Consider the following 22269-nt stretch of genomic DNA (forward strand, 5'->3'; position numbering starts at 1 on the left):
TGCAATTAAATGCATATAAACAGGGGCTTCTTCTAGTTAACCACCCACAAAAAGAAACGATCCGATCAATACACGTCGCCAAACCTCATAAACACCTTCTCCGTCAGCAAACAGAGGTCAGATTGTAAGGTTAGAAGGTCACCAGCACTTTGGTGGATCAATATGCCAGATGGTAAACAATTAAGTGTTGACACATTAGACTGCATTAACATCACATTAGCAAGTGTTACCTTGCTAATGTGCCATTTGCGATTTAAATGCAGAATGTCAAAAATATTTGATACACAATAAGGTAACACACGTTACATGTATTTACTATAGCAATAACTATAAATGTGGCATAATTACATGCAACTAACCTTGAACCAAACCTTAATCCTATCATCATCCCATAGTAAACACATGTAGTTAATCAATATTACTCAGGTCTCATTTGTTAGCGTAAGTTAATGCATTAACTAACAATGAGAAATACATTTCTTACAGTAGTTTCTTTGTGAACATAAGTTAATAAAAATACAAGTATTAACAGATACAACTTTTGATTTCAATAATGTATTAGTAAACGCTGAAATGAACATGAACTAAGATTAATAAATTATTTAGAGGTATGCATTAACTAATGTAGTTAACAAATGAATCAGAAATTCATTTTTCAAAATATTTCAAAATAAAACAAATGGAAAAAAATAGTCTAAGCTTGGAAACGAAACACAAGGAACATTTTATTTGATGTTTGTGAAGAAAGTCTATTGGAGATGATCAGTCTAAATTAGATTCAGATTCACTTGTCTCCACTGCAACCCTCAAATGCATTTCCTCGTATTGACTGAACTAACATGGAGAAAAAATACTACATTATAGTGCATAATACATTATAAACACATTATAGAGTACATTAGAGACACTGGGATGACGCAGATCTAATAGCGAATAAATTCCAGGCAATGGAAACAGCTTCTTATAGACAGACAGTGCTTATCCAGCTAAAAAGATCATCACTGAAAAATAAAAATCTCTCAATTATACTTTTAAAGAGTCCAAGTAATGGAAAATTATAGTGGTCTGTGAAAAAGAGAGGTGGTCATTTTTGCTGGTCTAAAAATAAACATTTAAAAACACCACAGTGTTTTCTCGGCCTAGTCAGAGTTGGTGTCATCGCTGTCTGTGTACGCCCCCAAGAGGCTGAGCGATGAACCGCTCTGAGACGCGGCTGGCTGCCCGTTGGAAGCACTAGCTGAGGCTGTGGAGGGCGCGGGTTTGGCAGCACCGGCCCCTGAATGATGCACAGAGAAAAAGCAGATTAACAGATGTGAAGGAATGAGGGAGTTTGATACGTAAATACAACATCAGGGATTCACTCATAAGAAAAAACAATCTACGGCACAGGTTAAAAACAGGTGACAAGTGACGGCACACCTACGCATTGCGGCCAATAAGCCAACATCAGGGTTTGTAGGTGGAAACTGTAGTTGGTCAGGCATCATTTATTCAAGTGCCCTTATTTTATTAAATGGTAAATTTTGTCCACACCCATTTATATATATATATAAAAAACAGCTTCGCAATCCATATCTGTACCATTCCTCGATTCCAGAGAAATAATAAAACAAAAATAGTACAAATACTCCCCGAATCCTGATATACATCCACTGATGTAGAGTTGCAATTTTAGTTTAATAAAAAAATAAACAACAAATATCAATTTATTTATTAAATAATATTAATAAAATAAGTCGTCAAGAAAATAACCGTTAATTTGCAATTTTAGTGTTTATATTTAGTGTTGCAATATTATTAGTAGTAGTAGTAGTAGTAGTAGTATTAATATATACACTACCGTTCAAAAGTTTTGGTCAGTAAATTTGGTTTTAAAGAGAATAATACTTTTATTAAGCAAGGATGCATTAAACAAACAAACAAAAACTTTTCAAATAAATGCTAAAAATTCTATTTATCAATGAATCCTGAAAAAATTTCAGCATTGATAATGATGATTAATGTTTCTTAAATAAGTAAAGTAAATCTGCATATTATAATGATTTCTGAAGGATCATGTGACACTGAAGACTGGAGTAATGATGCTGAAAATTCAGCTTTGCATCACAGGAATAAATTACATTTGAAAAATATTCAAATAACAGTTAAATTGTAATAATATTTCACAATATTACTGTTTCTACTGTATTTTTGACCAAATAAATGCAGCCTTGGTGAGAAGAGACTTCTTTCAAATACATTAAAAAGTCTTCCTGACCCCAGAATGTGCTATTGTGTTTAAATGACTGAATGAATGCATGATTTCTTTTATAATCGGAATGTTGTTAATTGCTGCTTACACCCCCCACACACTCGTTTTGACCGGACTGTCCCTGACACTTTTGAGAAATCACAGATTGACTAGTTTTAATAGATCATGAACCTTTTTGTGTGTCAGGAGCTTGTGGTTTCTTCCTCACCACCAGAGACCCCAGAGCTCCCTTCCCGCCCAGACTCCCGACACTCCTCTCCCAGCTCTCCAGCTTCTGCTTCTTCACAGCCACAGATGATGATGAGCCCTGTGGAGTTCAGGAGGAAAAGGAGCACAACAATTAATGACAAGCATTTGAGGAGAAAAAAAAAGCAAGACAAATGAAGTGGGAAGATTTACTTTAGGACCACAGATCATCCTATATGAACATATAAGTACAATGTATAGTTAAACAATCTGTCAGCTGATAGTGCATTATCTTGCTCATTACATGGTTACTTGGCAAATAAATAAATAAATGAATATTAAATATGTATTTGAGCTGAAATGATTATGTGTGTGTGGAGTGATAGGAGAAACATGAATCTAGCACAGCTACACTACCGGTCATAAGTTTGGAATAATTACGTATTTTTAATGTTTTTGAAAGAAGTTTCTTCTGCTCACCAAGGCTGCGTTTATTTGATCAACAATGCATGTAAAAACAACAATATTGTGAAATATTATTACAATTTAAAATAACTTTTTTATTTGAATTTCTTTTAAAATGTAATTTATTCCTGTGATCAAAGCTGAATTTTCAGAATCATTACTCCAGTCTTCAGTGTCACATGATCCTGTGTTAGAATCACTCTAATTATTATAATCAATGTTGTTTTGTGGAACCAAAATACACTACAATTCAAAAGTCTAGGGTAAGGTTTAATAAAAATATAACGACGAATAGTTATATTCGGCAAGGACACACAAAATTGATTTTATTAAAAAATAAAAGTTACCAAAGATTTCCATTTCAAATAAGTGCTGTTTAAAGAACGCATTGTTTCCACAAAAATATGAAGCAACAACTGTTTACAACATTGATAATAATCAGAAATGTTTCTTGAGCAGCAAATCATCATATTAGAATGATTTCTGAAGGATCATGTGACACTGAAGACTGGAGTAATGATGCTGAAAATACAGCTTTGATCACAGGAATACATTACATTTTACAGTATATTCAAACAGAAAACAGTTCTTTTAATTTGTAATAATATTAAACAATATTGTTGTTTTTACTGCATTTTAGATCAAATAAATGGTAAGCATAAAATACTTTCAAAAACATAAAAAAATTTAATAGTTTCAAACTTTTCAACCATAGTAAATGTAGGAAATTGTTTGCCTGAGAGCATCAAAAATGTTTGATCACAGCATGTCACAACTGACCAATCAGAGTTGAGTATTCCAAAGCCATGTAATAAAAACTAATTTTTCCGATTATAATGTATAAAAGTGAAAATGTTAAAACATAAAATTAAATAGCAGAATAAAGAAACTCTAACTGAGGCAACTGTCTTTCACTCGACCTGTGATCCTGCGTTCCCGTCTGTAGTGAGGATGTCTGTGGGTTTTTCAGCCGTGTGTTTCCTGCCTTCGTCTTTTGCATTTTCCGTCTCTTCCTCAGAGTCCGAGTCTCTCAGTCGCTTAATCAGAGCTCTGTCTAACATCTCTCTATGAGAAGCAAGAGAAGAGAGAAGTCTAAATCACAGAATATACAGTATATACTATAGAATTCATGTTTCTTAATCTTGACATTAAGGCCTGGTTTCACAGACAGGGTTTAGATTAAGCCAGGATTAGGCCTTAGATCAAATAGAGCATTTAAGAAGCTTTTATAAACGTACCGTAGGAAAAAACATTACTGGTGTACATCTTGAGACAAAACAATCACACTGACAGATATATCAGTGTAAGTTGCTTTCAGTTAAAACAGCTCAAACATGCATTTTAGTTTGGGATTAGTTTAAGCCTGATCTGTGAAACCAGGGGTATGTGCTTTGGAAAAACATACTTGAATGTACTTGAAAAACATACAGTGAATGTACATAACCTCAAAGAGGTGCTATTATTGTCACATGTAAATATAGACAGTAAACAATATAAACACAATTATGATTTTCAAACATTAATATTTTAGGTTAAAATGCATGGGAATATCTACAATATTGTACATAAACTATATTTTAGATGCTGTAATCTAGGGCTGCCTGATTTGGGGAAAAATCTAATTTCAGATTTTCTGATAAAATTTGCAATTTAAATCTTAATTGGACCTGTAGTGTGACATTCATTGTTAAAAGTTCAAATATTCCACTATTAAAGGATAATTCACCGAAAAATTACATTGTTCAAAACCTGTATGAGCTCCTTTCTTCTGCTGAACACAAAAGAAGATATTTTGAAGAATATTATGGGTAACCAAACAGTTGATGGACACTATTGGCTTATATAGAAGGAAGAAAATACTATTGAAGTCAAAGGGGCTCATCAACTAGTTACTGACATTCTTTAAAATATCTTCTTTTGTGTTCAGCAGAAGAACGATATTCACACAGGTTTGGAACAAATTGAGGATGAGTAAATGATGACGTAATTTTCATTTTTGGGTGAACTATCCCTTTAAGTTTAAAAAGCAAAAAGTCCAAGCCTTTCTCTTTTCATACTTGGTCTCTCGTTCGTCTTCATCCAGCTCTCTTTCTCTCTGTCTCCGCTCCATATCTTTATACTTATCCAGCATGCCCTCGAAGTCCACCCGCGCCTGCCTCTGGTTCAGGTCCTTCAGCTCCTGCAGGTTCTCCAGCACCTCCATCTCCATCTTTGAGTCCCGTGTGCGGTTCTCCAGGACCTGTGACAGCATTCAGGGAGATTAGCTTTTACGTTTTTAAGGGTTTGCTTACAAAGACACTGTAAAGGCTTTTATGTACACCATATGTGGAAAGCAGAGGAAAAAAACTAAATGCTTTTGTCACAAAAATACACTGATGGAAAGTGGAAGTAAATCAAAAATTAAACACGAATAGCACAGAATAAAACGATGAAAAAACCTCTAAAAGACCACATGCGTCTTTTATGATATTAACGTTTCTAACAGACCTTCATGGGGTTATTGAGTTCCTCTTCCTCTCGCTCCAGCTGGATCTTTTTCTCCTCCTCTTCTAGAAGTTTCTCAGCCTGAAAATTACGTGTTGCACCATGTTCCATGGCATAGTCTGTGTTCTCTGGATCTGTCTGCGAAACACACCAATCAGATGAAGTGCAACCGAACAAACACACAAGGAAATCTCCTGAAGTGTTGTGCGTGTTCATTGGAGTACCTTGAAAGTGATCTCAGCCAAACATCTGGTGCATTTAATGTAGAATCTAAAAATGGGAAGCCCCATGTACAGTTCGTTCTGAACGGTCTCCTTACGAGCATTGAACTTCTTCCCTTTGTAAATGTATTCTCCACATGTTTTACACCTGCAAAACAGCAAGAGTTATTATCTGAAAGATGATATATAATCTATAAAAAAAATCAAACTACATATGTTTCCTCACAAATCAGAGAAATCAAGAGATTCTTTGCCATTAAAATAGCATTATATTCAGTATACCATTACTTAGATTGTTGTATTTTATTTATATTTTTCTCTTATTTTTATAGTGATATACAGTACCAGTCAAAAGTTTGGAAACATTACTATTTTTAATGTTTTTGAAAGAAGTTTTCTCAAGCCTGCATTTATTTGATTAGAAACACAGAAAAAAACTGTAATATTGTGAAATATTATTACAATTTAAAATAATGGTTTTCTATTTTAATATACTTTAAAATATAATATAATTCTGTGCTGCAAAATGAATTCATCAGCCATAACTCCAGTCTTCAGTGTCACACGATCCTCCAGAAACCATTCTAATATGCTGATTTATTATCAATGTTGGAAACAGTTGTGCTGCTTAATATTAATAACTTCTTTCATAAAAAAGAAAGAAAGAAAATTACTGACACCATACTTTTGAATGGTAGTGTATATTACAAAATATGGTAGTGTATAACAAAATATTTATATTTAAAATAAATGAGACAAAAAAAAGAAAGAAAAAATTCTCATTCATCAAAGAATCCTGAAAAAAGTATCACAGGTTATTAAAAAAGCATAAGCAGCACAACTGTTTCCAATCATGTGACACTGAAGACGAGTAGTGATGATGGAAATTCAGCTTTCATCACAGGAATAAATTATATTTTAAAGTATATTCAAATAGAAAACCATTATATTAAATTGCAATAATATTTCACAATATTACTGTTTTTTCCCCTGTATTTTTTATCACATAAATGCAGCCTTGGTGAGAAGAAGGGACTAAAAATAGTAATGTTTCCAAACTTTTGACCGGTAGTGTATATTGTTGTTCTTCTATGTAATTTTATCCTTAGTCGAGAAGCTGCATAAAGTTCTGCATATCTAAAAACATGTCATTATATGAAACCTGCAATAATTATAGACATTATAACTACCTCATGTCCTTATATGACAGACCTGTGTTTCTATCTCAAACCATGTATGATATTGGCAATAGTTATATAAGTTAGTTAAAAATAAAACTTGTCTCACCTCATATTAAATGGTGCCATCAATCTGACCACATACTGACGGTCTTTGGGCAGTTTGAGTTTAGGGATTTTAGACGGATCAAAATCCGGAGGATAGTATTTCTGAGGAAAAACAAGAAGAAATGTTGTAAAAGTGACAGTTCACCACAGTAGAGTAACTTTGTAAACATAAACTTATTTCGAGGTTCATCTTAATAACTGTTACGTGTGCTCAAGGTTATGTACTTTAAGTGCATAGAAAACATTACTTAAATACTTCAACTTAAATTGAATAAATGTATACACTGCGTTGCTACTTCATTAGCATGCTGTTAATGATTATCTTAGATATTACTCCTCTAATCCACCTTAAGCCGCAGCACAATAATAATATAGAAGTAAACAAAGAGGTACTTACATTCAAAACTTTTCTTTCCGACATGGTTCTCTTTAATTTACTAAAATGTAAACTAAAACCGACAACTGAGTGCCCAAATGTTTGTTACTGCGAGCTGGACGCTTCTTCCTCGCGGTCTGTCGCGCGGTGTGTGTGTGTGTATCCGTCACTCACGCGCTGCAGTGCTGCCACCACCGGCAGAGCCTCAGTATTACAGGACACAAGGCAAGCATTAGCATACAGAAGATGATCATAGGCCTACATAATAATACAAGCCCAGTAATATCATATGAACATGCTTAGTATGCCAAAAAATGTTGTAAACAGGAAGGTGATAGGGTAAGTAAGGTGATTTATTATATATTAAAAACAGAAGCATAAATCTCTAAGACATAAAGACTTCACTGAGGCCACTAGAGGGAGATGCTGAATAATAAATACATTATTAAACGCTAAAGAGTTTTTCGTGTTGCTTCGATTAATTTTAGCGCATGCATTTCCTATTAAAGTACAAGCTGTGATATTCACAATCACGGCATAGAAGAAAGCAAACCAAAAATGTTTGGAAGAGATCCTTTGTACTAAATAGAGCAAGTAGTTGAGTGCAACCTTAAGAAAAAGTAAAAACATATATTTACTACTTTTTATAGATATGACAGTCACTGGAAACACAAATCCTGACGTTAAAACCATCCTGTAAGGACAAACCAGCCGTTCCCGAAGTGAACTCTGCATTAGGCACCAGTCAAAACAATCAATACTTGCAATAAAAGAGTCGTACAGACATTTTTTCTTGCTTATTATCTAATTTGGCGCGCGCAAATGTTTGGTTATGATGCGCGTAATCCTGCAGCTCTAGGGCGCGCGCATGCATTGAGACGCGCAAACTCATGCTGTGCGCAAAACCAGCTGGACACATACGTAAATGGCTTAAAATTCAGTCATATCTTCAATGGGAAGCACGGACAGCGTTTGGATACAGAGTTCTGTCTTAAGTGAATGCTGGGATATAGATAAACTTTAAATATGGATCGCGTAAAACACGTAAAATGAGCGTTGCGTGGGATTTAAGAGTACTAATGCATTTGTGCGGAATCCAGATTTCAACGAACAACAATTTACCTACAGCAACAGAGACAGTCTGAAAAACCTTCCAGAGTCCTTGACGGAATACTTTATCTGGGATTGGGGTTATTCCCATCATGGATCAGTTTGGGATTTTGGATTTACATCAGCGCAATAAATGGAAATGCGTGGACGCAGTGCTGCAATTAACGGAGTTTACATGTAAGAGATTTTTTTTTTTATTTACATTTAAAACGATAAAAGTTCATGTGGGTAATACATTTTGTAATCTTTGTAGAGTTTCCGAACCCAGTTCATTGCAGGTGTAATTCCACATATGCAATATTAAAAAGGCAGGTTGAACTATATGAATAACAATTCAGACATAAAAGTAAAACTTCTTCAAGTTTCAACCTCCTTTTCTATAGTTCTATACTGCATGGTTCTTTGGGCATTAAAAAGTTGTTCCAATATACTGCAGGTTCTTCAAATCAGTGTTGAGATTTCCGTATTTTAACAGAAAAAAGACAGAAGGTCCACTAAAAAAAAGGGAAAATAATGGATTTCTTTTTCATTTCAACTGAGATATAAGTTGAAGCATTTGAGGATTTAGAAAAAATTAAAGAAAGAAAAGTTTAAAGAAAAATCATGTATATTAAAAAAAGGGCAGAAATGATGTGCAGACCCTTTGTACAGAATTGCAATGCTGATATAGTGCAAAACCTTCACTTGTGGACTAAAGTGTAAACTTTTTCAGAGTGATTCAACCTGAAAAGAACTCATTCACTCATCCTAATGGTGCCATGGCTGTGGGTTCAGTTCCTGCACTTGGATGTATTTCCCTGCGCCGAATGTTTGAACCCTGTCCTCACTTCTCTATCAGCTGGGGTTCAGATGGCCTGCAGGGTGCACAGATATAATGCATTATGGGTGACCTTAATATACATGACTCCTCCCATTTAATGATCCTTAATGGATCTGTTGGTTTTATCAGGTCGTGAGAATTCAGTGAAAGCATGAGTTGTGCTGTTGTAATTTTCAGGAATTTTAGTTGTGATTTCTTTCTAAAATCCCAGTACAATTGTTGGTACTTTATTTTACGTGTCTTTGTGATACTTTAGTTACTGTTGTAGCCTAATAATAACTAAATTATGCATACATGCAACTAACCCTAAACCAAACCCTATTCCTAACCCTTAGGTAAGTAGTTAATTAGTATTACTCAGTAATTACACTGTAACACGGACGCCTTAAAAAGTGTAACCAAATTGTTTTTAAAAAAAGATACTGCATTTAAGAAAATGTCCTTTGTCCAATGTGATCGTTATGACAAAAACACTTTATATTACTAAAACTTTCAAATAATAAAATAAAATGTAAAATATAAAATTAAAAACTAATTCAAAATATTAATAAAAACTATAATAGTTTCTCAATTCGTTTTCCTAATGCATTAAAATGCATTCATAATGCCTTATAATTCATCATATGTTCTTGCTATGCATTATAATATTTAAATACTGTAATACTTTAAATCACATGGCCAACAACTTGTTTCATAAGTTTATGCTCTTTAACAGTTTAAGCATGAATTGATAAGGATTAAGGGTTTCAATTAGTTTTAAGCAGAGGTTTTCAAGTTCAATCTTGCCCCAAAAACTGCAAATAATTTGCATTATGTAATTTAATAAGCAAGTGAGATGTACATAAAATTGCTTAGACATATAACCAAAAATTAAACAATATTTACTCACTTCACACACAAAAAATAGAATACACAAATTCTCAAAATAGCCAAATATTGATTTATCAGCATGAACAAATTTTTAGTTTATATACGAAAATATATAATGCCTTACTTGATGTACAGCATTATGACTGATAAAGGATATAGAAAACGAATGGATGTTTGTAATGATTACGATACCTTAATTCTTCGAAACGTCTCTGTAAAAGTGACTAAATAATACAATATCTGTTTGCTCTGAGGAAATATTTGCGCTTCAAAATGCTTGCATTGGTTCCACATTGTCTGAAAGAATAAGCAATTCCAATATAAACTTGATTAAAAACTGACAGGTGTCATTTGTCTGTCAGATGAAATATTACACTTGGCTTTGTACAAGTATCAATAACACAAGCTATAGCTGTTGTTTGAAATGTATGACCATATGGCTGACTATTTTGATCCTTTGTTCCTCAACCAATGAAAATAGATCAAAAATAGCTCCATGATGTGAACCATGAAACATAAGATTAAAATATAAGATACATATTAAAAAGAGAATTTGGTCTGCTAAATTGAATTTTGATGAGGACGGCCTAAATCAGCCGTGCTGCATGATCAGAGTCTCTAAATCCACAAGTTTATTAAACGTAAAATAACCTGCTGAAAAAGTTAATATCAAGAGTAGAGATACAAATGAAGAACCTGGAGGAAGCACAAGACAGAATATAACCGTGTGTTTGTGACTGTTAACCGCCTGTTAAGACGATTAACAAAATCCTGACTTTGATTACATTATGTTTGTGAGAATGTGAGAGTCATTTAGACTGATATCACATATAAATCTACGACACACACTGATTTTGCATTATTAGCTGAAGGAGTGTTAATTTCAACACTCATCAGTTTGATCAAAGGTCAGGAAATGAAACGCCGGATTTGTGATTTAAATGACTCTTTTTATGTTCAGAATGGTCTTTGTAATGGCTGTAAAGGCTCATCTGAAAGCTTCAGAAATACTGTATATGGGGACAGACCTTTTATTTTAAATGAGAACCGATGATCCTCTAATACACTCTTAGAAAAAAAGGTTGAATTGGGTTCTATTTAGAACTCTTGGGTTCTCGACTAAATTTTAAAGAACCCTGTTTGCCAAAAAGTTTCTATATGAGGAGATATGTCTTAAATGATTGCATAAAACTTTCATGTTTAAAAGGTTATTTCAGTTTTTTTTACTAGTGATCAAGGGTTTATGAGCCGTTTACAATTGAATTAAAATAAATACCCCTTTAATTTAATTCAATTTGTAAAGATTGCAATCTTGAACCATTGATGGCATTTGTAATGCAGAAATCACATTTTTGTCTTCTGAGAGTAAAGCCACCGAGAACACTGCTGTATAGTGCAGTATTTTGTTGCGTTTTGTATACGACACTTGGTCAGAGAGAGGCTAGTCATCGACCACTTCAGTTCATTTGACAGTTTTTTTAATTGCTTTGGCACAATTTTCACATGCAATTGAAAACTCTTAGTACTAAAATCACAACAGATCATAAAAAGGGCACTTTTTTCAAACATTCCATATATTTTTAATTGTATTAATACAATACACAAAATCACAAAGTCCTTTTCACTACACAAAATAAGGTTTTTATCTATATGTTTCATGTAAAAGTAGTAGTAGTAGTATTGATCTCATTTGGGAAATTAAAGTTTCAGTTTAATGTTATATTGTATATTTCATTTACAGTAACCGCCTTTCATAAAGCTCTTACTGTCAAACTTCTGATTTGCATCTCTTCTCGTTCAGTTTAATACATTTGTCTGTTATTTACTCCAAATGAACTTAATGGTTAATCAGTGAATGATTTGGCACACCTATAGATTTCTATAGATACTTATTCTATAGACATGTCTATAGAATGTTTGCAACTTCGGATATGGTAACCAAATGTTATGAATTCTTTTTACATAAGGGATTTATAGATAAGAACCACTACTATGTTCAAAGTGTGTGCACACGTAAGTGTGTTTGTGTGTGTGTGTGTGTGTGTGTGTGTGTGTGAAAGATTTGCAATTTGTGAACACAGAGCAGCATTTTACATTACAGTATGCCATGTGATACTGTAAACAGAGACAAAACTATGCTAGAGACTGCCAGAATATATTAAACAGTAGTATAGATTGAGTCATATACAGTGAGAACATTTACTGTATTGGCAGCATATACTGTTTTATAGCACAAAACCCCCATGGCCGTGTCATAACTTCATCAGACGTTTTGATAACACACTGGCTAGATACTATTACAAACAATATGGATTCAATTGCATAAGTTAGGTGATGCAAATTTTTTTTAATGTGGCATCTGTAGCCTGTATTACAGTTTTTTTGGTTACACTTTATTTTAAGGCGTCATTGTTACAGTGTAATTATATATTTAAGTACTGAGTAATATTAAGCAACTACATGTACTTACTATAGGGTTAGGGTAGGATTAGGATTTGGTTGAGGGTTAGTTGCATGTTATTATGCATACTTTACTGTTATTACTATGATAAGTACATGTAACATATGTAACAAGGACACTGTAAAATAAAGTGTTACCGTTTTTTTTAATTCGCTTTAGTACTATTTTCACAAGCTGTACATTTTCAAAACTCTTGAAACTAATCTAAACTGATCACACTTTTAACACAGCTAGTCATTCTTTCAAAACCTGATCCCGTGCTTTCGTTACAGTTATACACATTTCAGTTCACATAATCATTGTTTCAAACACATTATTATTGTAAAATGTAACTGAGAACATTTGCTTTAATCGCAGGAACACAACAGTATGATCTTCTTTCAGTTTTGTACTTTTAACACTCAGTTCATTCAACAGCAAAAAATGCAAGATACATGTTTCAAATCACCCTTGTTGCTGAATTAATTACAGTAATACAGGCTTCAGTTGCCACATTAGAAAATACACTTACATTACATAACTTATGTAATTGAATCCATAATTTTTGTACTAGTATCTATCTAGTGTGTTATCAAAAGGTGTGATGAAGTTATGAAACTGCCATGAGGTTCTGCACACCAGAGTTTGCTGACAATACAGTAAATGTTTTCACTGTACAATATATGCCTCAGTCTATAGTCTATAGTTGACCTTTAAAAGGATGAGTTACAATAATGTGGCAGTCTCTACCATGGTAATCTGTTTATCACATGGCATACATACTGTAATGTAAAATGCTGTATTTGATACCATCTGTCTCCCTTCTACTGATATATCTCTGATCAGTCTGACTCTATTCTGCTCACAAATTGCACATTTTTGTTTCTTTTTTGTGATGATGATTGACAATCAGACTCCAGAGAATCTTTCTGCACTGGTTTAGATCCAATCGGGCAAAAAAACTATATGGCTAGTTCGCAAAAGTTTTTCGGAAAAATCCAAAACAGAATGGTTTAGGAGTTATGAGCCATTACAGACTTTTGATCGCTGTAGCGCCACCATCAGGCCGATTGGGGCGAGCCTTGGTGACGTTGTAGACGGGGTGGGTACTACCATCCCTCAAAGTTTCAAGTCTCTACGACTAACGGTTTGGTCTGCCAGATCACTTTTAGGGGAGAATGCTGATCCTTGGAAATTATAACAATTACAATAGGTTTTCTGCGCTACACGCTTGAACCAGCATGTTAGTGCCCTCAACAGGCCTCTTAACTAAGCTTCACCAGCTAGTTTTGCTATTCTGGACTAGCAGCACCTCACCAGCTTGGAGACTCGTGTTGGTATATGCTTTTGCTTGTTTTCTTACAAAAGAAGCACAACAGAAGTGACGTCCCACATTAATATGCATCTAAACTGACAGCTGAGTAATTTGCTACAGCTGAGAATTGTGGGTCAGATCAAGCCGCCGTAAGCCACTTTGAGGCTGTGGGTTAGATAACGCTTTCTGGCTTTGGTCGGCGGTGAAGAATTGAAAACATGTCTGCCAGGGAAGGAACAGGAACTTCCTTCTCCACGCGCTAATCTTCAGAAACACGTCACTCCAGCTGCTGAGTTAAACTGCAATAAAAGCACAGGCTATAAATGAGAGCGGGTTAGGCCTGTTAGTCATCAGTTTTAATATATGCCCTGTCTGACACCAATTTAGTCTGATGTTCCATTCAGGATGAGAGATGAAGCAGGAGGTTGAGGAGGTCAAGGCTGGATAAGCTTTTCTTCACGCTGGACTTAGTGGATGATTCCTTATACAACATACTGTATAACTGTACTGAATGAATCCGCCTCTGGTTCAGTCACAAATTTCTAAACACTAGAACAAGAAATCACTAGATGGAATTGATAATCGCTTAATATTTGAGAATCTTATACATGACTACTGGAATATGTTTCTGTAACTTTCAAACAAAGTTGAAAAGTGAAAAGTGAAAGCTGTAAAGTGACTTTATAACAAGCAATTGCGACTTTATATCATGCAATTCTGACTTTTGTTCTTGCAACTGAGAGTTTATATCATGCAATTGGAAGAAAAAAAGTCAGAAAGAAAATTGCATTTACCTTTTTTATTTTTTATTCAGTAGCGGAAACAAGCTTCCATGAGGCTCCGTATTCACAGACTGGTGATTTGATAGTCTCGAGGTTAACGCTAGTCTTAAAAATTAAAGGCTCTTTATTGGCATTGATGGTTCCATGAAGAACCTTTAACATCCATTCCACAAAAGGTTCTTCACAGTGGAAAAGGGTTCTTTTGATTATTAAAATGCTCTTCACACTAAGATAAAAAAATGGTTCTTTGATGAACTGTTCACTTAAAGTTTTTTTAGGGAATAAAAAATGGTCCTTCTTTGGCACCTCCTGCGACCTTTATTTATAAGGGTGTATGAACTGGGAATTTAGATGATACACGGGATCTCTGGTACATCCCATGAGCGCATTAAAGTCCCTGAGGAATCCCCATCATGCCCTTGAGTACATCAGGTGACTCCAGAGGGACTCAACCCACAGTCATTGTGCTGTAAATTGCAAAACAACAAGCTCATAGAGTGACTTTCTAACTCTATTTTTCTCTCTGTCTCATGGCCGACTCCATCTAGCTTTGAGTAACTTCTAGTACAGGACGATCAGGATGAAAAGATGGCGACCATGCTCTTACCAGCGGGTCCTGATGGCTTGCGACCGTACACTTGTGAGTCTCTGGCGGCCATCGAGCAGAGGATCAGCGAAGAGCGGACGAAGAACACGAAGGATTACAAGGCGGACCCCGGGTACACGGAGGAGCCCAAACCCCGTGCTGACCTGGAGGCCGGGAAGGGGCTTCCTCGGATCTTTGGTGATATCCCTGCAGGACTGGTCGGAGTCCCGCTGGAGGACATCGACCCTTTCTACTTCAAGAATCAGAGGGTGAGTCAGTCTGAGGTTACAAGTGGCCTTCGAGATGTTTTAGTGCATCTTAAAAAAAGACTAAGTGCAGTAAATAAGGCCTAATGGATGTGAAGTTCATGTTTTTAGTTGAATATCGTCACAGTCCATGAATAAACAGATGTATTTATAGAAGTGCATGTAATGCTTTTGTTTTTCGAGATACATACTTGTGCATTTTTAAAAGCTGTGGAAAAACATTTTCTGTTTTTTTCTGAATCATCTACCTTGAAATCAGCCTCTTGGTTCTGCTCTGGTTTCTCCTGGAGAGCAATGAGATTAACTGGAGAGAAAATGGAGAATATTTCCTACATCTCCTGAAAAACAGGACCCCCTAACTTTTGTCTCTTTGGCCATGTTTACAGCTGGAATTAAGATGCGTTTCGGTCGATTGGATCACAAGTAGACAAGGGAGACATTCCCGTTTACACCTGTTGTTTTAATCCGTGTCTTTTGTCCACTTTCAACCACTTCTGTCCTGATTTCTTCGAGGAGAGGGTCTATGGACGGGTAAATGTGTAGACTTTTTCAGATCTTTCGATCAAATGGACAAAATAAGCTCACACAATTTTCTCTGATAGCTGCAAGATATTAGAAATCAGGAATGATGAGAGAACATTGTGCTTGGTACGTTTTTAATCTTCGAAACCAAACTTTGGTCTAGTTTAAATCTCGTCTGGCTAGAGCGCTTCACATAATGTTTACACATTAGTTCAGTAGACGGAGAGTAGACGGTCTTTTGTGACTGTTCAAACACATTCAGTCACATGAGCTTTTACACTATGAAAGCAATCCGGTCCAATGCGTTTTCAACTACCTCTGGAAGTGGTCGAAAGTGGACAAGCTCAAAATGTTTTAGACCCCGTTCACACCTGTATTTAGTGTCGTCCACTTGTGATCCGATCTGACACATAATTGAGAATTTCATAAATTCTGCATATCTATACAATAAAGCAACCTCTGAAATTTAAATAGTGTTCACTAACAACCCATTATACAGTCATAAACATAATTGACAGCAGAAGACCAATCAGAATAAACTATTACAGAGAGTGATTATCTAGTATTGGCCAATTTGGTCACTGGTATATTGTGATACATCTGATGAAATATTAGCTGAACATTTAATTTATATATCTGTTTAATCAATTGTCTTTTCTAAAAATAGTGGTATTGTGAAACATAATTACATTTTAACCCTCTGGTGCTCTTCACGTGGTGGTCAAAAATGACAGATTTTTATTATTATTATAATTTCAATGAAATTACTGTACTATATTTTAGTTTGATAATGTTTTTTATTTAATATGTGTATCTTTAGGGGATTTTATGGTACTAAATTATATTTATGCAGTAGTTAATTAATTCATTTATTTACTTTTTGAGCATAGTCTAGTCTTCAGTGTCACATGATCCTTCAGAAATCATTCTAATATGCTGATTTGCTGCTAAAGAACCATTTCTGATGTTTAAAACAGTTGAATGCTTAATATTATGTTTTTTTAAGAATAGAAAGGTCAAAAGAATGATTTAACATTATTTACATTTAGACAACATTATAACATTATGCATGTCTTAAAACTTTTGATCAATTTATCATTTCATTGCTGAATAAAAGTATTAATATTTAAAAATAAAATCATTCTGACAACAAACCTATGAACATTATGTATCTTTAGATGCAGAATAGTGATATTTCATGTGTTCAGACTGACTGTTTATCTTTTTTCTCTTTTTACAGACTTTTATAGTAGTAAACAAGGGAAAAGCCATCTTCCGCTTCAGTGCCACATCTGCACTCTACATATTCAGTCCGTTTCACTGCATTAGAAGAATCTCCATACGAATTCTAGTCCATTCATATCCTTCCACTGAACGTTTCTCTATATGTGTGCATGTTTACTTGCTTGGAGAATTACACAGAGATTTGGTCTGTTTATAGCCGTGCTTCTGATTTGTGTTTAGTAACTTGCGCAGATATCAGACCTTAAGACCACAAGCTTCTCTAGAAACACAGATGCACTGATTTCTTTTTTCATTTGCAAAGTATTTTATAACCATATAAATCTACTTTCCAAAAGCGCCATTCAAAAAGGTATATATGAGAAACTAGAGTTGGGTGGCAGGCTATTTTGACTTGGGCCAGTAAATAACCACCTCGCAACCATTAAAACTTCCTAACAACCACAAAGCAACATGCTAAAAAAAAAAATCTACCCCAAATATCATAGAGCATCTGCACCGCAGTGCATTGGCAACCATCCAAAACATCGTAGTATCATGCTGGTGATTTTTGCACGGGCAAACACCACTTACATTATCAGAAAACGTAGAAACAGAATTTAAAGTGGTTTGGTTTTTCCCATTAGGTCTCTGAAACTAATGAGGATATTATCAAAAGGCATCAAAAGCCAAAAATCTGGACCAACAGCAAAATGATATCCAGCTGCTCACATTGTGAGGCGAATCTGAAATATTTACCATCGGAGTTCTATTGGATTTGGTCTCATCTCTGAAACAGCTCTGTAATGTTCTTCCCTGGCATCGCCAACCAAATCCGCTGATATTCCTCCTCTAATTCCCCAAATGAAATAAGAGCGCAGTGATTTGGCATCATGTGACAGCTGCATGCACAGATGTTTGAGTGTCCGTGGTCATGATGCACACAGGGTTCCAGTCCTGTGTCAGACGTTTCTGTGTTAAAACAGTTAAAACCATTAATATTTTAAAGAGAAAGGGACATACAGACTGTATCACAATGCCACTCCAGGTTACTGTCATCATGCTTTACCAGAATACACATATATTTCATTCTACATTTCTACGGTAACATTTACTGTATCTTTTTATTTATTTATTTATTAAACTCATCATTATTGAAAAAAATATAATAATGATATTAATACAAAAATGCTAATACTTTACTAATTAAATAATATATTGATATTTTACCTAATTTCAAACAAGGTCACAATAAATAATTGTAGGTTTTTTTTTTATTTGTATTTGTATTTATCACTAACCTTTTTGTATTGACAAAAAAACAAACTACTTATTATTCTTTTTTTTTTTCTTTTTTTTTTACCATAACTAACCATTAACTTGTTTGTATTGACACAAAATATACATAAATTAATCTGAATTATAATTTTTTAAATAAAAAAATAAAATCACATTTTACCAACGCCTACTTGCTATTGCAAAAATTATAATACTTTATACTAATCAAATAATATATTGACATTTTACCTAATTTCAAACAAGCTATTTTTTTTATCACTACCCTGTTTGTATTGACAAAATAATCTAATTAATCTAAAAATACTGTTTTGTAAAAATATTTAAATAATCTGAATTTGAATTTAATTCATCTGAATTTGTCTGAATTAACTTGTTTGTATTGACAAAAATATCTATAAATATATATATATTTTTTTTAATTTTGCCGTAACATTACTGACACTAAAAATGCTGTTTTGTACAAATATTTTATCTGAATTTAACAACATTATCAGTTTGTTATAGGCTATACTTTTCAGATATGGTTTAACAGATATGGTTTCATTTTCCATTGTGGGACAGATAACAGAGTTCTTTGAATGTAATACAAATACGCCAGTAGTTGCCTTTATAACGCAGGAGTTTACAGACGATATGAGATGTAATTAGAGACCGTGTTATGGAGGATGAACAGATATTTCTGTTTTTAACTTGTGTTTACTTCGCTCAAATAGTGTGCTTGGACAGCTAGAGAGAAACTGGCAGCCAGGCATCAGACAACCGAACAGGCTCACGTGGAAATAGAACCATAACTGTTCCTTACTGTTCTTAGAACCCGACGGTGGAAAAGCGGCTTTATTATATCCCAGCCTTTCTATATTTTCATGCTCAGAAATGTACAAACAAAAAAGTTTTCAAAAATTCTGATAATATGATGTAAAACATACTGAGTTACTGTTATTAGGAACATCAATACTACATTTCCTAGATACTAGCAAGACTTTAGAATCATTTGTAGAATGACCCACATTTAGTTTAAACACTATACTGTGCCACACGTGACGCAGCATCTCCTCTGACTGGACAGTTCAGATAGGGCCAGCCATGTCTTGTTTTATCCTCAAATGCCACAGGCTCTGAAAATCCCTCTGTGTCCATGTTCAGGCTCTATTAAAACCTCAGATCCATAAAACAGAAAACAGAGTAAAGGAACAGCTGTTTGCCAATCACTAGGGTGAAATCCTTTCATATTTTCAGTTAGGATAAGCATAAATGACATCATGAATATTACAGGATAGCAACTTGACATGACGTACACCTTAGATCAGCAAAGTCCTCATTTACTGTGTAGTTTGGCCTACAATGCAACTTACTTCATGTCATGGATTTAAAAAAATATTTAAACGTTACGGTTAGGGTTAGGGTTACTTAAAATATTAACATAGTTTTTGTTTGCACAAAAACCAAATACGTTACGCATACTTTCTTTAGAAAGTGACATCGCCAAATTACTAGCATAATACAGCGTTTTTAGTCATTTCCACAGATCTGTGTGAACGGGAATCATTTTGATGACGTTTTTATGTATACAGAGGGTGGAAAAAAAACCTTTTGTAGTAGGAAAAGGATCTATCGGCTGCAGTTGATTTTGATATTATAGGTATTATCAACTGGCCAGAATTTTGAGATCGTAATAGATATGAAGGACTATAATGTGTTAAGAGCTCGCTCAAGTACTGCGGAGCTAAACCATTTAGTGCTTTGTAAGTAATCAGCAAGATTTTAAAATGTATACAATGTTTAATAGGGAGCCAATGCAGTGTTGACAGAACCGGGCTAATATGGTCATACTTCCTGGTTCTGGTAAGAACTCGAGCTGCTGCGTTTTGGACCAGCTGTAGTTTGTTTATTAAGCATGCAGGGCAACCACCCTGTAGAGCATTACAATAATCTAGCCTTGAGGTCATGAACGCATTAACTAACCGTTCCGCATTTGTCATTGAGAGCATATGTCGTAATTTAGATATATTTTTAAGATATAAGAATGTGGTTTTACAGATGCTATGGCTTTCAAATGAAAGATTGGTATCAAAGAGCACACCCAGGTTCCTAACTGACGACGAAAACTTGAAAGAACATCCATCACAGTATTCTAGGTTATTACATGCTGAAGTTTTTTCAGAATTAAGTAGTAGGAAATTACTAGTCATCCAGTTTTTTTTATATCAGCTATGCATTCTGTTAATTTCGTGAATTGGTAAGTTTCATCAGGGCGCGAAGAAATATAGAGCTGAGTATCATCAGTGCAACAGTGAAAGTTAATGCCATGCTTCCTTATGATATCTCCCAAGGGTAGCATGTACAAGCAGCAACGGTCCTAGTACTGAGCCTTGTGGTACGCCATACTGTGATCGATATGACACCTCTTCATTTATTGCTACAAACTGATAACGGTCAGATAAGTATGATTTGAACCATGTCAATGCAATTCCACCAATGGCAACATAATGAATGTTGTGGTCGATGGTATCAAATGCAGCACTAAGATCCAGTAACACTAATAGAGAGATACAAACAAGATCGGATGATAAGAGCAAATCATTTGTAACTCTAAAGAGAGCTGTCTCAGTACTATGATACGGTCTAAATCCTGACTGGAAATCCTCGCAGATATCATTTCTTTCTTAAAAGGAACATAGTTGTGAGGATATCGCCTTTTCTAGTATCTTTGACAAAAAAGGTAGATTCGAGATCGGCCTGTAATTGACTAATTCTGTAGGATCAAGCTGCATTTTTTTTAATAAGCGGTTTAATAATAGCCAGCTTAAAAGTTTTTGGTACGAATCCTAATGGCAAAGATGAGTTTTAATGATATTAAGAAGAGGATCTGTGACCTCTGGAAGCATCTCTTTCAGTAGCTAAGTATAGGGTCTAACATACATGTATATATAATATAATATAATATAATATAATATAATATAATATAATATAATATAATATAATATAATATAATATAATATAATATAATATAATATTGAATCCAAGTTCAAATGACTTTTCTGCATCCTGCTTACCACCTTAATTCAATTTTAGGAATTTAATTTGAATGGCATTTTCAGTTCAGTTATGTATAGTGCACAACCCGTAACTGCTGCTCATTTCCTTAACTTGTTCACTTTGTTTAGCTTGTTCATCATGTGCACAATTTTGACAAACTGCAGCTTCATGGCGATGTCGGATCCTCCGCTGTGGACCAAATACCTAGAGTAAGCAACACCTTTATTCTGTTGACTGTTTTTAAATGTTTAAACATATATATTACAGTATATATAACAGTAAACATTTTGTATTTTACTACTGTTTTTAGTTATATCTAGAAGATGTCTGTATAGATATTCTTATTTGATCACAGTTTTAAACTCTACAAACAGCTGCATATTTAATTTATTTGCACATATGAATTTTAAGGTCACAACCCATTTTACTTCTAAAATTATGCATTTCTGAGTGAAATGGGATATTTAGTGAGAAATCAATTTACATTAATTTCATGTTGACTGACTGTAATACACAAGAATATAACATTATGGGATTCTGCAGGTTTTATAAGGGAACATTTAAGACTTTTTCCAAGACCTTTTTAAGACCAAGATTAAAAATGAAATAAAATATGGCTCAAAAACAAATCAACTTAATTCAAAGGGAAGTATAAGCATAAACTAACTTCATTCTGTTACATTTTTCAAGACTTAATTTTACACTTGCATCTCAAGTAAATGCCAAAGATGTT

At 34.3% G+C, this 22269-nt stretch overlaps 2 protein-coding genes across 2 annotated transcripts in view; one reads left to right on the forward strand and one right to left on the reverse strand.

Annotated features, from left to right (window-relative positions):
• Nucleotides 1-700: 700 nt before the first annotated feature.
• Nucleotides 701-7434, reverse strand: yju2 (YJU2 splicing factor homolog). The gene is made up of 8 exons (XM_084118784.1): nt 7291-7434; nt 6895-6995; nt 5611-5755; nt 5390-5524; nt 4960-5141; nt 3823-3967; nt 2423-2558; nt 701-1276 (listed from the first exon to the last, which is right to left on the reverse strand). The coding sequence occupies exons 1-8, from the start codon at nt 7312-7314 to the stop codon at nt 1140-1142; spliced, it is 1005 nt and encodes a 334-aa protein (XP_083974910.1). The 5' UTR covers nt 7315-7434; the 3' UTR covers nt 701-1139.
• Nucleotides 7435-8090: 656 nt separating this feature from the next.
• scn12aa (sodium channel, voltage gated, type XII, alpha a) overlaps nt 8091-22269 on the forward strand; it is a 59666-nt gene continuing 45487 nt past the window's right edge. Inside the window, exons 1-4 of the mRNA XM_084119620.1 lie at nt 8091-8556; nt 15155-15461; nt 17221-17331; nt 21648-21745. Of these exons, the coding sequence (XP_083975746.1) occupies nt 15195-15461; nt 17221-17331; nt 21648-21745 (476 nt within the window). The 5' untranslated portion in view covers nt 8091-8556; nt 15155-15194. The remainder of the gene's footprint in view (nt 8557-15154; nt 15462-17220; nt 17332-21647; nt 21746-22269) is intronic.

This window comes from Abramis brama (genome assembly GCF_963993115.1).
Source record: "Abramis brama genome assembly, chromosome: 7".
Lineage (NCBI taxonomy): Eukaryota > Metazoa > Chordata > Actinopteri > Cypriniformes > Leuciscidae > Abramis > Abramis brama.

Excerpts from the sequence above, each read along its gene's own strand:
- yju2 (XM_084118784.1), bottom strand. The coding sequence starts at position 7,314 with ATGTCGGAAAGAAAAGTTTTGAAT. Across the intron at positions 5,525-5,610 it reads TGGCTGAGATCACTTTCAAG|ACAGATCCAGAGAACACAGA; the intron begins GTACTCCAATGA and ends TGTGTTTCGCAG. Across the intron at positions 2,559-3,822 it reads ACGGGAACGCAGGATCACAG|GGCTCATCATCATCTGTGGC; the intron begins GTCGAGTGAAAG and ends TGAACTCCACAG.